The sequence below is a fragment of the Danio rerio genome, chromosome 15 (assembly GCF_052040795.2).
Source record: "Danio rerio strain M-AB ecotype USA chromosome 15, GRCz13ab, whole genome shotgun sequence".
In the NCBI taxonomy this organism is placed as follows: Eukaryota; Metazoa; Chordata; class Actinopteri; order Cypriniformes; family Danionidae; genus Danio; species Danio rerio.
Genome location: NC_141035.1, coordinates 40,150,649 through 40,163,849, shown reverse-complemented (window position 1 = coordinate 40,163,849; position 13,201 = coordinate 40,150,649). Strand labels below are relative to the sequence as shown.

At 34.6% G+C, this 13,201-nt stretch overlaps 2 protein-coding genes across 5 annotated transcripts in view; one reads left to right on the top strand and one right to left on the bottom strand.

The window, feature by feature from the left end:
- Positions 1-1,115, top strand: part of LOC147840672 (uncharacterized) — a 105,478-nt gene extending 104,363 nt beyond the window's left edge. Inside the window, exons 7-10 of the mRNA XM_087283431.1 lie at positions 92-172; positions 263-653; positions 753-784; positions 922-1,115. Coding sequence (XP_087139557.1) covers positions 124-172; positions 263-653; positions 753-784; positions 922-1,040 — 591 coding nt within the window. The 5' untranslated portion in view covers positions 92-123 and the 3' untranslated portion in view covers positions 1,041-1,115. The remainder of the gene's footprint in view (positions 1-91; positions 173-262; positions 654-752; positions 785-921) is intronic.
- A 964-nt stretch (positions 1,116-2,079) lies between these two features.
- Positions 2,080-13,201, bottom strand: part of aplp1 (amyloid beta precursor like protein 1) — a 133,462-nt gene continuing 122,340 nt past the window's right edge. For 2 of the 4 annotated variants that reach the window (XM_087284500.1, XM_087284498.1), the window contains exons 13-17: positions 11,944-11,967; positions 11,794-11,861; positions 10,736-10,801; positions 8,957-9,100; positions 2,080-5,463 (exon numbers count right to left, since the gene is read on the bottom strand). In XM_087284500.1, coding sequence (XP_087140626.1) covers positions 5,365-5,463; positions 8,957-9,100; positions 10,736-10,801; positions 11,794-11,861; positions 11,944-11,967 — 401 coding nt within the window. In that variant the 3' untranslated portion in view covers positions 2,080-5,364. Of the gene's footprint in view, positions 5,464-8,956; positions 9,101-10,735; positions 10,802-11,793; positions 11,862-11,943; positions 11,968-12,212; positions 12,686-13,201 lie in introns of those variants that run through there. The other 2 variants (XM_087284499.1, XR_015509762.1) reach the window with 2 other exon arrangements.

The following is a 13,201-nucleotide window of genomic DNA, read 5'->3' as shown; positions in this document are numbered from 1 at the left end:
TACTTGTCTGTGAGAAGTTCTTACAGTTGCCCTTTCTCAAATATTGGTTCTTGTGGTGTCCTGCTCATCAAAGCTAGTTTCCTGTTTGCAGAGCATTTGCACAAAAACAGACAAACAGACAGCATGAGCAAGCCAAAGAGATACAGTGTTCAATTACTACTATGTTTTTTAGGTACGTGGATTTTTCTCATTGTTTCCTCTTATTTAGTTCTGTTAAATGGGCATGAAACATGTTTTGCACTTTTTTGCATATCTTTTGAAGCTTTAGGATCTGCCAGAGTTTGGGTAGATCAAAATCCAATGAAAGAATACTACCAAGAGGGAGATACAGCAATTGTGCTTTGTCGAATACACTCTGATCAAGAGAAGGTTGAATTCTGTAAATTTAAGTGGTATATTTGGAATGAGATCATCCCAAGCCAGCGTATTAATGTTCAAGATGCTCAGCAATACCATCGTCGTGTCACTTTGGATTCCAACCAAACAATCACATCACTAACAGTGAAAGACTTATCTGTAAATGACACTGACCAGCTGAGGTGTAGCTCCGAGTGCTTTGTTGATAAAATATTTAACCGACATTTTGGAAATGGTACAATACTAGTAATTCATGACAAAAATAAAAAGTCTGGTGAGTTCTTAAATTTATCTTTGTAATTCTATAATGTATATTAAAAGTCATGTAAGGTTAATATTATTACATGTTACTGATGATTATTCTGTGAAATAAACCTATGGATCATGTCACATAGGAGAGCCAGACATCTTGAATCCAGATTTGGATGCAGGTAAAAAAAAAAATAAATAAATAAATAAATAAATATATATATATATTTTTTTTTTGTTTGTTTTTTTTGGGATAAATCAAAACAAATCTCAAATATACAATTGTTAATATTGTTTGATTTCAATTTTTTGCAGACCTAAAACCAGACAACACCTGGATTGGCTTTCTGCTCCTCAGCCTAAATATAACAGTTTTTCTCATTATCAGTATTGTTTGTGTTTCCATAATCAAAAAGATGAAGAAAAAGATATAGATACATATACATTTACACACACACACACACACACACGCATGCACATAACTTATAATGTTAGTAGTGCTTTCGCTTTTGTCTTCCAAATGTTCATGCTTTTGATTTGTTGAACTGTTGCTTATGTAAATTTTATTAACCTTTTTCTTTGCCTAAACTAAATACAAAATAAATACTTTGATGAATACTTTGCTACTTTTTTCTTTCCTTTTCCAAATAGTTACTGTGTAACGTGTACTTCCCCTACCTTAGATGAGTCATCTTTATTTGTGACAAATGTCACATTCCGATTACAAAAGTTTAACCTTCAAAGAGAATATACTCGGGTGTATTGCTATTGGCATAGACTGAAATGCTCAAATAAATATTCATGTATGGATGAAAGGTTAAATAGTACCAAAGATAAACACATAATTTTGTGTAAATTTCAAACAGCATCATAAGGCTGAGTTTTACTGTACATTTTTTAAAACAGCCAAAAAACCCATTAAAAAGATCTTGCAACATCATTGCATCCTGCCAAAACCCCATAAGCCAGAGTTAATTTTTTTTGTGTCTCTTAACCATAGCATGCAAAGAAGCAACAACAATAAAGATTTCAACTAATGATTGACTTTTACTTTTAAATGAACTTCTTGATAAACATGCACACAGGTGAATCAGTAAAGAATACTCTTTATAGTGAAATGCAAATGAATGTTTTTGCATATTAAATATAGCTTCCACTTCTTGTTTTTAAGCTTTGTTTGAAAGACAAGGTTAAAACAACCTGCTCAAATGGAAAAATTCACATTGGACGTCTTTTGTTATGTCTTGTTACTACAGTAGCACTAACAAGTTGAAACATTTTTTTTTTGTTTTGCAACCCTACATACAAACAAGCCTGACGTGTGTGCGTGTGTGCGTGTGTGCGTTTGTGTGTGTGTGTGGGGGGGGGATGAGCTTAAGCATTAAGCCTTAGATGAATATATATTATAAATGACAGGATGATCCTTTTTGACAATATTGTCTACTATTCCACAATTAAGAAAACACAGTCCAATTGTGTGGGTCATTTATTATTTTATTGTTGTTTTAATGCAAGTACAACAAGCCAGATCAGTTCACAGGTTGCTTGCTCTTACAATACATGTCAATTAAAAATACAACACATTATTTGGCCTTCCAATCATATCCAGAACATGTCTTTGGTGGAATTCAGAGTGATTCGAGATAAGCTTATTTCATTACATAGGTTTCCTTAGCTTAATGACAAGTTCCTTAAAGCACCAAACTACACCTTCACTCTTAAAGTAACCAATTATTAAGCTGTATCTTTAATACATGCCAGTAATCTGACAGATAAACTTGGGCTGTACATGATGTTCAACACATTAGATCTAAACTAAATGCGTTTTCATCTTAACCTTCGCTTTACTGATTCTCCATTAATGAATGATGAACGGACACAAATGAGTCAATCTGGATACAGTTGTGCTCTCGGTTAATTCGTTTAGTTATCAAGCGTCAGACCCGTCAAAATCTACCGTATATAATGACCCCAAACTCCAATTAATATCGACTTAAATAAAAAATACATATAATTACATCCAAAAACACAGCATTGAAAAAGGCAATAATGCAGCAGTTAAAACATCCGTAAGTTGGTTTACATTTCTATTGGTTCAGGATTAAAGAGGGAGGAGTCGTCTCACCCAAACCTAAAATGGATCTCTACTGAATACACGGTCCTAAATCTGCATGATGATGCTGGTACCAAATCTTATATAAGAATCTTAAATTAGAGCATCAGATCACAATTATTACTCGTGTACACAACCCAGGCTCATTCTGAAAATGTAGTCCCACGGATGTTTCTGGAAACTACGAAATACATCCCGGGAGGTACGTGTTTTTGCAGATTTTGTTTTCGCAAATCCGCAAGAGGCCATTGTGTGCGCTTTTTCCCATCTCAATTGTCTCTCGCTGAGTGCCGTTTGCGCCCGTGCTGTTCTTGGGTAAACCCACCAGAGGCCGCTGTCGAACAACCATCTGTCTGTCTGACTGACTGAATGATTGACTGGGCGACCGGCCAATCGGCTGACCCACTCTTTTCCATCCCTAAACCCAACCAGTTTTACCGATTGACCCGCCGGCCCGCTTGCTTCCCTAAACCCAACCAATAATTTACAAAAGCCATCCAGAAAAAGAAAAGCCAGAAAAAGAAAAGATTTTTTTTTTTGCCACGTTTTCGGATTTTACCACATTCTCACCCTGTTATGAACTTGTTGACTTTAATTTTTTGGATTCTGTTTTTGTCTTATCGGATTTCTAAAACCGCTCTTCCCCAGACTTAAACCCGGTCGTCGTCGTCATGGTCAGCTTCTTTCTGCATCGAGCTAACCGGACAAACTGGTTGCGGCGGGAAAGCCCTCCACACAGAGATAAGCAATCAGCTGGTAAGCGCGATAAAGGGCGGCGTCACACGGCCTCGTAGCGTTCGCTTAAAAAATGAAATGCAGCTATACTGTACGTACATCCGGCTACATAATTTGCAGTCTCCAGAAACGTCCGCAAGACTACCTTTTCAGAATGAGCCTGGGTTGCATATACACCTCACAACAATAAATGTATTGATCATTTTGTGCCTAATGATGCCTTAAAAATAAATATTACACCTCGACATGCTTCTGATTTTGTGGTATATGCTATTTAGGTGTGTCTAACTTTGCATTTTTGTGGTTTGGTTTCAGTTCCTGTTCAAAATGTAGGTTCCAGAACAAACAAAAGAAGACAAATACGAATAGTAATGTCATACGGTTTGATTCGTCTTGACTCAAAAGAAAATAGAAGTCAAATAAATATAATCTTAGATTACATTAAGATTTCTAAAGACGGAGTTTGGTTTGGTTTATGCGTACTGTATAACAGTGGACTGAAGAAACTGAAAACATTTTGGTTTCACTTCTGCTGATATGTCATGTATTAACATTGTATAATCCCACGTTTTCCTTAACCTGTCCGTTCTACTAATGAAATGATTCGAGCAAGACGTGTTCTGTCTACAACTGACTACCAGTAAATTGTGTCAAATGTTATTCATGTCAGAGCAACGCACGCTAAAAAACTGAGACCTAAAACAGAAATGCATTAGACTGACAATCAAAAGAAAGCAATCTTGATTTTCAGGACTGAGGGAAAGCAATTTCGCAATCACACCTTGTCAGTCAAAGTTGTTTTCCACCTTTAAAATATTCGTTTACGCAACACAAACCCTCAACAGGTAAATCAACTACTGTATGAAAACGGAGGGATTAGCTAAGCTAACTAACCACGTGTTAGGAGGAACGTGAATGAAGCCTATGTCTACCGAAGATACATTCAGTCAGGAGTTAACTGTGTCATTTTTCTTGTGCTGGTTTTTACAACAGTCCGTTTTCATTCAGCCATGATAGGAAATGTTTCGTTCTCTGTGTGAGCAGCACAAGGTCATCTTTTACGTCCACACGTTGCGTCGATACAAATTAATGATAGAAACGTCTATTCGTTAGTTATTTACACGTCATCGTTGCACTGTGATATTTTCATATTTTTTTGTTGTTTTTATCAAAAAGCAAGAAACAGGACCAACACAAGTACGTTATAGCATCATACACCAAATTTCGCATGCTTTTCTTTACGCGTATGGACTTCGGATTACTTAAGAATTGACTTTTTAAAGAAGCGATACCAGAAAAATATCCGGGTAGCGTTGATCGATGAACATTCGTGGTACATTTAAAACACTGACTCGAGTTCTTACGGCTGTGATTGAGACTAATAATCTACCAGAATGTTCGACGGTTGACTTATACGTGAATACAAACCTCGTTGGATTTTTTTTCGCCTTATTATTAAAACAGAAGGACTCTATAGCGGCTTATTCTACAATGACCGTCTCCCTGGAACTCAAAAATATATTATTTCACCCATCTCACAGTTTCACCATGAAATAAACTCTGCTTTTTGAAAATAGAAATGACAGAAGGAAGCACTCAATGTCGAGCTTCCTTAAAAACACATCCGGAAAGAATGTGGCGCTTTTTTGAAAACGTCACATCCTTATGAAACGATGCAAAAAACGGGGAATTTCAGATGCTCTTGTTGGGGATTCTCTTATTACTGGCTCTCCTTGATAAGAGAGTTGTATGCAAACGTTTTACTACAAACTCCCTATTTACGTGCCGGGTTTGTTGTACATTTTTGGACATCGGTCAGATAGACATACAGAAGAGTACGAGGGAGAGGGGGTTGTTGTGGAAAACCCCAATCGAAAAACCGGGAGGCGAGAAGGGAGAGTGTGACCTCCTCAGTTCATTTGCTCAAAGAATTTGTAAGTGGGGTTTTCGTAGCCGTGATTCTGCATCTTGTTGAGCTGTCTTTCCTCAGGGGTCAGCATTGGGTCCACCTATGGGAAAACATTACAAAATTGAACAAGATTAGAGACTGTGTTTATGCAAATATGCAGCTTGATGTCACAAGGAGCAACTATTTTCTGTTTTGTCAGTTTAGTGGCTAATTTGTACAAGTTCAGTTGTATGAAAATGGACCATTTTTTAGAATTATTTTTTAGGAGTTTTTCACTTTTATTATGACAGGACAGTAGAGAACTCAGACAGGAAAGCATTGGGAGCAGAGAGAGGGGAAGGATCAGCAAAGGACCTCGAGCCGGGAATCGAACTCAGGTCGCCGTGGGCACGTTGGTGCTATATGTCAGCGCGCAGAACCACTAGGCTACTGGCGCTGACAATGGACAATTTTTAGGCTTGATACTTAACCCCACCCCTAAACCCAACCGTCATTGGAGGATGAGCAAATCATACTGAACTGTACAAATGAGATCATATGATTTCATACGAATTAGCCACTAAATCAAAACGTAACAAATTGCTGTGACATAGTGTTGAAATATGCAACCCTGGATCACAAGACAAGTCTTAAGTATTAATTTTCTGAAATGGAGGTTTATACATTACAAACTGAATAAATAAGTTTTCCACTGATGGATACTTTGTTTGGATAGAGCTGAGATACAATTTGAGATACATCTCTTTGATTATCTGAAGGGTTCAAAAAATCTGAATAGTAAGAATATCAGCTGTCTAAATGAAGTGCATAGAAATGCACATTACTACCCAGCATAAACCATTACATCAAAAAAACATGTTTTTTTTTTTACAAAATACGATGGCCGAGAAAGCTAAGAAAATGCATGTAATTGCAAAAAATACCAGCAAATTCAGAAAAGAGCTTCATTGGTTTGACAGCTTACATGTTGCAAATCCTCACAATTCAAACAAGTTAACTAAACGTGCTGCAAAAGTTTTCGGAAAGCAAACAATCTAAGAAAACAGCTGCATTTTCTCCCAACACATGCAAATAGGACAGAACACAACAGAAATGTTTCAAATGTACGTTTTTTTTTTTCAAAAAAATGATGGACCTATTCATGATACACTTAAGGCTGATTTATATTTCTGCATCAAGCGTGTGCAGATGCTTCGGTACAGCCTTCGCACAATCGCAGACCCCTCGCTGTGGCTGACACCGACGTTGATGCACACCTCTTAAAACATGTAACTACATGTCGCAACAACGCGTATCGCAAGCTCCATGATTGATTGGCTTGGTAGCAGTGACGAGTTTGGGCGGTGCTGAGAGCCGCAAGCCCAATGGAGTGATTTTAGTATAAGTGTCAAGTAGCTCCAGATGGAAAGTTTTGTTTTGTGTTTACCTTATGATTGAAGTTGTTGCACGTCTGCCTGTTCCCGCCTCTGAATGAGTTTTAGCTACTTGTACATTAAGGTGGCGTTCAGATAAAACAAAACACCAGAAAAGAAACGACACAGAGGAACACAAAAGCCTACTGCCAGCTAGTGTTTCGGAAGTGTTATTGCAGAGCAACACAAACAGCACGCAGAAGTATAAATGTACGACTACACTCAAGGCACCGTGGGTCACGCCAATCACTCGACACACAAGTATAAAACAGGCTTTAGGCTGCATTCGAAATTGCATTCTTTCATACTATGTAGTATGCTTAAAACAGTATGTGAGCTGAGTAGTATGTCCGAATTCATGGAATTCGAAAAACAGTATGCAAGAAGTAGCTCAATGACCTACTACTTCCGGCAAGAATCTGAAATGCGCATTCAATGGATGCTACTCTATCCCATGATGCACTTTGAGAGAATTTATGAATGTAAGTGAAGAGACCCAACTAATGTTGGTAGGTCATGTGATCATGACAAAAGGGTGGATGTATGTAGTACGTCCGAGATCCATTGCTACTCATTACTCATGCTAATTTATTCATACTGTATAAAATGTACTTTTCTAAGGGTTAATTTTAAATCCAAATTCAAATGCAGTACCTACTGAGTAGTAAGAGATTTTGGACGCAGCTTATTGCTCAGTAAAGTTGTAGGTGATTTTTAAATAGGGGATTTTTTTTTCGTTGTTGTTGTTTATTTTAACATCCCAATTACAACATGATTCCCTCATTTTTTTGTATTTTATTAGCCTAAATTATTATAAATACTCGAGTACGTCACACTTTTGGGTCCCCTTGAAACATTTCTATTGTGTTCCATGCTATTTGCATGTGTGGTGAGAGTGCAAGAGTTTTCTTAATTTGCTTGTGTTATGAAAATTTGCATCACGTTTGCTGTCAAACTCATGAAGATCTTTTCTTAATTTGCTGGAGTTTTTTGTAATTGCATGTTAAGGTCTCTCAACCACTGTACAAGAATGTTTATATTAAAACAACATCAAACTGATATCTAACACTGATTTCTTTTTTTTTTTTTACCCAATTATTAAATGTCAATTTGATGTTGTTTTAATATAAACATTCTTGTACAGTGGTTGGGAGACCTTAACATGGCTTAACATGCAATGTTTAAATGCATTGTAGGGATATAAAATCCAGTGTAAATTTGTATTTGAAGCTTTCAGATGAACACAATTTTCCTATATTATAAGACTTCCTGTATCTCTATTTTGAAAGGCCATCAATGTGTGAATGTTTTTAGGTTTTAACATCAAATTGATTAGCATTTTTGAAATCATGTTTAATGTCAATTAGATGTTTTGACATCAAGGTGCCTGTTGGCAATCAAAAATTAAGTTTTGATATACAACTCCAAATCAGAAAGTCAGACAGTATGCAAAGCACAAATATAAAAAGAAAGTAGGGATTTACTTTGACTTGTATTTCAATGCAAATGATTATTTAATGTGTTCCTATTAATTTTTTTTTGTTTTAACACATATTCCAATTCTGGTTCTTGCAACACATTTCCAAAAAAAATTGGTACTGGAGCAATTTAAGGTTAGTAATCAGCTAAATTGGTTAAATAATGATGTGATTTGAAACAGGTTATGTCAAAAGGTTATTGTAATTATGATTTGGTATAAACTGAGTTTTCAGCTCTATTCCATGACTGACTTCTTTACTGTAATGCATATCATATTAAAATATCAGCATGCCAAAAACAGCAGATGTGAAGGCAGATAATAGCAGGAAGATGCCATTGCATCTATAGTGTGCAAGTTCCAATGAAAAATGCAATGTAAAATGACGTTAAATTACACCTTACGCATGACTACTGTGCTGTAAATATATTTGCATTCAATTTAGCTTAATGTTCTTACAAACCCTCTATGTAGACTTTACACTCCAGTTTAAGCTAGTGCTTTCTGGTGCATTCACTGGTGGTTGGTGGTTATTTCCTAGTTCTGTGGAAAAGTGATAGCCAAATGTAGCTATTAAATGGGTCATGATGTATGAAACTAGGCTTAACATTATGGTTTTTTAGCTGTTGTTTGTGGTTTGTATGACCTGCCATGAGGGTTTGACAGTGTTTACCGGTAAACAAGCCCTTTAGTAACTCTCTCACCTCTACTATGCCGTGGCTGATGGTCCCGTATGGCTTACGGCGAACTAGCAACAAGCTGATTACCATCACCATCGCGATGGCCACCGCCACTACCAGCAGCCCCACCATTGCCCCACGGTTAAACGTCTCCAAAACGTCTGGCTGCTGTGATGGAAGATAAAAATGAGGAAATTACTTTCACTGTAACATACTGGAATCAAATTAGCACCTGAAGCCATAACTTTAATAATGCAACCAGTTTTTAATATTCAAAGGTGCCGTGAAATTAAAATAATGTTTTTCAGATGTTAGTCTTAAGGATATCTATAAGCTAATTTGATGCAAAACAGTGACAAAATTAGCATTTAGAAGATATTAACATCAAAACCCTGCTGTTTGTCGCTTCCACTATTCAACATTTTTTTGAGGTTTTCTCATTAAATCCTCTGACCAATCAAATGCTCTCTAGTATCTGACATGTCCCACCCCCTTCAAGACACTTCTCATTTGATGCGTTTGAGCTCAACCACTCTCACTGAGAGAGCTGTGACAAAGCAAAACACTATTGGCTGTCATTTTTTTTAAAAGGGGAGGAACTATTCCTTGCCCCCCCATCTCCTTGTTTCAGTTGAGATTGTGTCAAACCAGTGGTGCTTTCGGAAAATGTTATTTTCTTTTAGAATAGGACATACCAAATCTTGGGGCGACACACAAAAAAATGTAATGTTATATTTTTGTTTTTGGTTAATAGAATAATAATGGTTTTAATTCATTTTGAATAATAAGTCTTGAAATATTGCAGTTTATTCCTTGAAATAATTCAGCAAGTACATGTGCAAACCAAATAAAAATCTATATTTAGCTTAAAAACACTTTTCATGTTTATAAATAGGTTTTCAGTTATTTTTCACATACTTTTATTGTACAGCATTCGGTATAATAAGTCTAAAATTAATGAAGGTTAATGAATGAGTTAATAAAACAAACAAATGAACAAAAGGCATTACTATATGCACACACACTTACTATACAGACCCTAATGAGATAATTTATCCATATTCCTTTTTGAGCCACAAAGTTGCTAATACAGATTCTTCTATTACTGTACCTTAAGGTAAATATTAAATTGCCATTGCTGTCTATTGAAGGTGTATGCGTGCCGTCAACGACGATCGGGGTGGGCGAGTGAATCAGTGTCACCAATCAATCCTTAATAATTTAGAGGCTGCTATTTATTTATTTATTAAAATGTTGTGAATTGTACATTTAAATTAATAATATCAACAGGAAACTCATATTGGAGTGGTCATAAGGGTGGCCATAGCCACCCCTTGGGGGCGCCCCTGTATCAAACACTGAATTAAAGTGCATATTTCAAAGCACTTCACAGGACCTTTAACCCTAATATACAATCTATTTTAATGCTATAAGTACTTGTTTTATACAAAATTAGTACCAAGTTTTTTTTAGGTATTAGTACTTATTTATTAGAAATTACATAATTACCTAATCAGTAGATAACCTAAGGCTTATTCCATTCAAATTTTAACTAATTTAAAACTATAAAACAAATCTTTTAAAATTGACACAGATTCCTAAACAATTACTACTAAATACTAAAAACAAGCAAAGATAGTTGCTAACTAAAGAATAAGTACTACAACTGGTAACAAACAATAATAAGCATTAGCATGAAATGGGTACTTAAAAGACAGAGAAAGAAGGGAACAGTAATTTTAATTAGTCATTAAGATTTCACAAAACAGAAAAGTTGTGTAATGAAAGGTTATAGATACACACCAGCTCATCTCTCTGGATTCCTGGAGACTTGTAGACCACCTGCTTCAGCTCTACTGAAGTGTTGATCTGAAGAACACACAAACACAAAATGAGGAAACTTTTAAAATGATAGCCAAGTGCGTGGTATTAAAAAGTAATGAATAGTTTTTAAAAGTTCTTCAAATTAACATAAGGCAGTAATTTAGTAATCCTAAATCAGCTATTAATATAATATATGTAATATATGTGATGTATTTATTTAATCAAACTCATTTCAATTACAAATGGTGACATCTAGTGGTAGCTTTGCAAGACTGCATACTGTAAATCCCATGGTGTCTTTTAGCAAACTGCTGTAACATTTTCACTAGAATACACATACGGTTTACTGTACGTAGTGTGTGTTTACTTTAACTACATTCACTAAAATATTATATATATAAAAAATTCACACTGTGTGAGATTACTGTATCATTTAATCCAATGATTTTAACCGTATCGTTTATTAACAACATCATACATTAATACAATTTCTTAATTTGTATTTAGTCATATTACTTTATTTACTTATTTGTTTATCTATTAATTACAAAATTAAGTAGAACCTCAATCCATTTTTTTGGGTAACACTACAATAAGGTTGTATTGGTTTGCATTTATTTACATGAACAAACAATGAACAATAGATTTATTACAGTATCTGTTCATGTTAGTTAATGAAAATAAAGTTGTTCATTGTTAGTTCATGTTTATAATTATTTATAATTATAATTAATAATAACAAGCATGAACTTGGATGTTAATGCATTAGTAAATGTTCAACTTAAAGTATTGTTCATAATTAGTTAGTGCTATTAAATACATTAACTAAAGAACCTTTATTGTGAAGTGTGACCCATTATTGCATTATTTAAAATGCACAATATTTATTTTTGCACAAAACTTCATACGGCCATATTTGACATGCAATAGAGTAGGTGACATAATTAGAAAATAGAAAAAAAATAACAAGTACAGTTTTTGTTCTGTTGCAAATACAAATGTGATAGTGTGTGTCTAAGAGCAGATTTTGTCCAAACCTTCTCCTCATATTCATAAGTGGGTCCTCTCTCAGAGGTGGTGTAGTCATACTCGTCTACTGAAGAAACTGTGGACAAACACCAGTATAGTTGTTCAACATCGCATTCACACATGAAATATGTCACAGAACGAAAGAGATTTATATTTACCTTTCTTATCAACAGGCTGGGGATCTACAATGGGGAAAAATTAAGACAAAGGATGAAGGATAATTAACATAATACAACATAATTAACAGAATGCTAAAATGCTAAGCTACTTGTTTTAAAAGAAACTGAAACAACATGATTCTTGAGGTTTTTTCTTTTTCGGACAACTTAATTGTTTTATGTTCAATCCATTTAAATTTGTTGAGTTAACTTAATTGAATTGTGTTGGGGTAACTTGAATGAATTGTGTGGAAGCTTGCATTTTTTATAGTGTATTAAATTAAGCTGAATTTTTGCAATATTTCTCTAAGTATGTTAGCTGATAATACTCTTATTTTGCTTACCATACTGTTTGCACCAATATATACTGTCCAAATTTAAAAGGAAATGATTTTTTTTTTTTTTTTTGCTGCTTGTTCAAAATACTTTTTAATTTAAAGTTTGATGAAATAACACAATTCTTGAGTTTAACTGGGGGAAAACTTCATTGTTTTATGCTTAAAGTTATCTTAATTAAATTGTGTTGGTGAAACATGAATTGAATTGTGTAGAACCCTGCATTTTTACAGTGTATTACATTTAACTGATATTTTGCAATATTTTTCTTATCCTAAGTATGTTAGTTGACCACACTCTTATTTTGCTTACTATAACTGTTTATTAAATCAGTTTTTTAAACATGCACCAATATATATTGTCCATATTTAAAAGGAAATCGTTGAAGTCAGAATTATTAGCCCCCCTTTGATTTTTTTTTTCTTTTTTAAAAAATTTCTCAAATGATGTTAAACAGAGCGAGGAAATTTTCACAGTATGTCTGATAATATTTGTTTTCTGGAGAAAGTCTTATTTGTTTTATTTCGGCTACAATAAAAGCAGTTTTTAATTAAAACAAAACATTTTTTGGGACAAAATTATTAGCCTCTTTAAGGTAATTTTATTTCGATAACCTACAGAACAAACCATTGTTATACAATAACTTGTTTAATTACCCTAACCTGCCTAGTTAACCTAATTAACCTAGTTAAGCCTTTAAATGTCACTTTAAGCTGTATAGAAGTGTCTTAAAAATATCTAGTACATATTATGTGCTGTAATCATGGCAAAGATAAAATAAATCAGTTATTAGAGATAAGTTATTAAAACTATTATGCTTAGAAATGTGTTGAAACAATCTTCCCTCCATTAAACAGAAATTGGGGAAAAGAATAAACAGGGGCGCTAATAATTCAGGGGGGCTAAAAATTCTGACTTCAAC